Genomic DNA, 996 nt, shown 5'->3' with positions numbered 1-996 from the left:
GTCTAAAATTATTGTAAACTGATAAATACGAAAAATAATGTATTATTGTTAAAATTTAATATGTTTTTAGATATATATAAATACATTGATATTTTATACTAGTTTGGAAACAAAAAGTATTACATAAACCAAAACTCTTGAAAAATAACAATTTAATGGTTTATGTAATACTTTGGGAAAAATGTTAAACAAATCCTCAGCTTTTTCATTTGGACCATTATAATCTCCAGCTTTCAGAAAGACCTGAAAAACAATAAATTTTTCTTTGACTTTAAAAAACCCAGCTAACTTTTGTTTGACTGGATCAAATTAGACCAGACGTTAATTAGACTAACGGAACATGTTAACCCTGTTATTTTCACAGTTAGCCAATACGACAACGTTTTATCTTACACTTCAAAATAAGATCTGAAACCCTAATATCATTTTCCCCCAAATCGATTTGGGGATTTTCTTGACACACCAACCCTAAAAATTGCGATTACAACTCAAAATCCTCCAATCTCACACGATTGACTTCCCTTAGCACGAAGATGAGTTCGGATTCGACAGCTGAGAGTTCAACCGTGAACACATACGGTATTCGCGGGTTTCCGGCGAGCTGTGTTTGCGGGACTAAGACAACAATCTACACGTCTGAGACTAACAAGAATCCGGGGAGACCTTTCTTCAGATGTCTTACGAGAAGAAAGGTAGCTTCTTATCTTCTTGATTATATTGTTGTCGTTTATTCAAATTGAATATAAAGCAATATGCCTAAAATCTTATGGTTTTTGCATAGAACCACTTGTTTAAATGGGTTGAGGAGGCTGTTTATGAAGAGGTTCAAGATGCCTTACCAAAGATTGTACTGCTTGAAGCTGAGCTTAACAAAGAAAAATCTGATATTGAGGATTTGAAAGGCGTGGTCACTGAGTTGATGGAAGAGGTTGTAAGAGCCAAAACAGAGGTGAAGAGGTGTAAGGTGATGATGACGATCTTGTTTGTGATCATGTG

The 996-nt window shown here is 34.6% G+C and overlaps 1 protein-coding gene across 1 annotated transcript in view; it reads left to right on the top strand.

The window, feature by feature from the left end:
- The first annotated feature begins 400 nt into the window (after nt 1-400).
- The window catches only part of LOC106324289 (uncharacterized protein At1g43920, Chloroplastic-like), a 3,025-nt gene continuing 2,429 nt past the window's right edge, over nt 401-996 (top strand). Inside the window, exons 1-2 of the mRNA XM_013762284.1 lie at nt 401-692; nt 782-993. Of these exons, the coding sequence (XP_013617738.1) occupies nt 534-692; nt 782-993 (371 nt within the window). The 5' untranslated portion in view covers nt 401-533. The remainder of the gene's footprint in view (nt 693-781; nt 994-996) is intronic.

The sequence above is a fragment of the Brassica oleracea genome, chromosome C2, assembly GCF_000695525.1.
Source record: "Brassica oleracea var. oleracea cultivar TO1000 chromosome C2, BOL, whole genome shotgun sequence".
Classification (NCBI taxonomy): domain Eukaryota; kingdom Viridiplantae; phylum Streptophyta; class Magnoliopsida; order Brassicales; family Brassicaceae; genus Brassica; species Brassica oleracea.
This window is presented reverse-complemented; position numbering and strand designations above follow the sequence as displayed.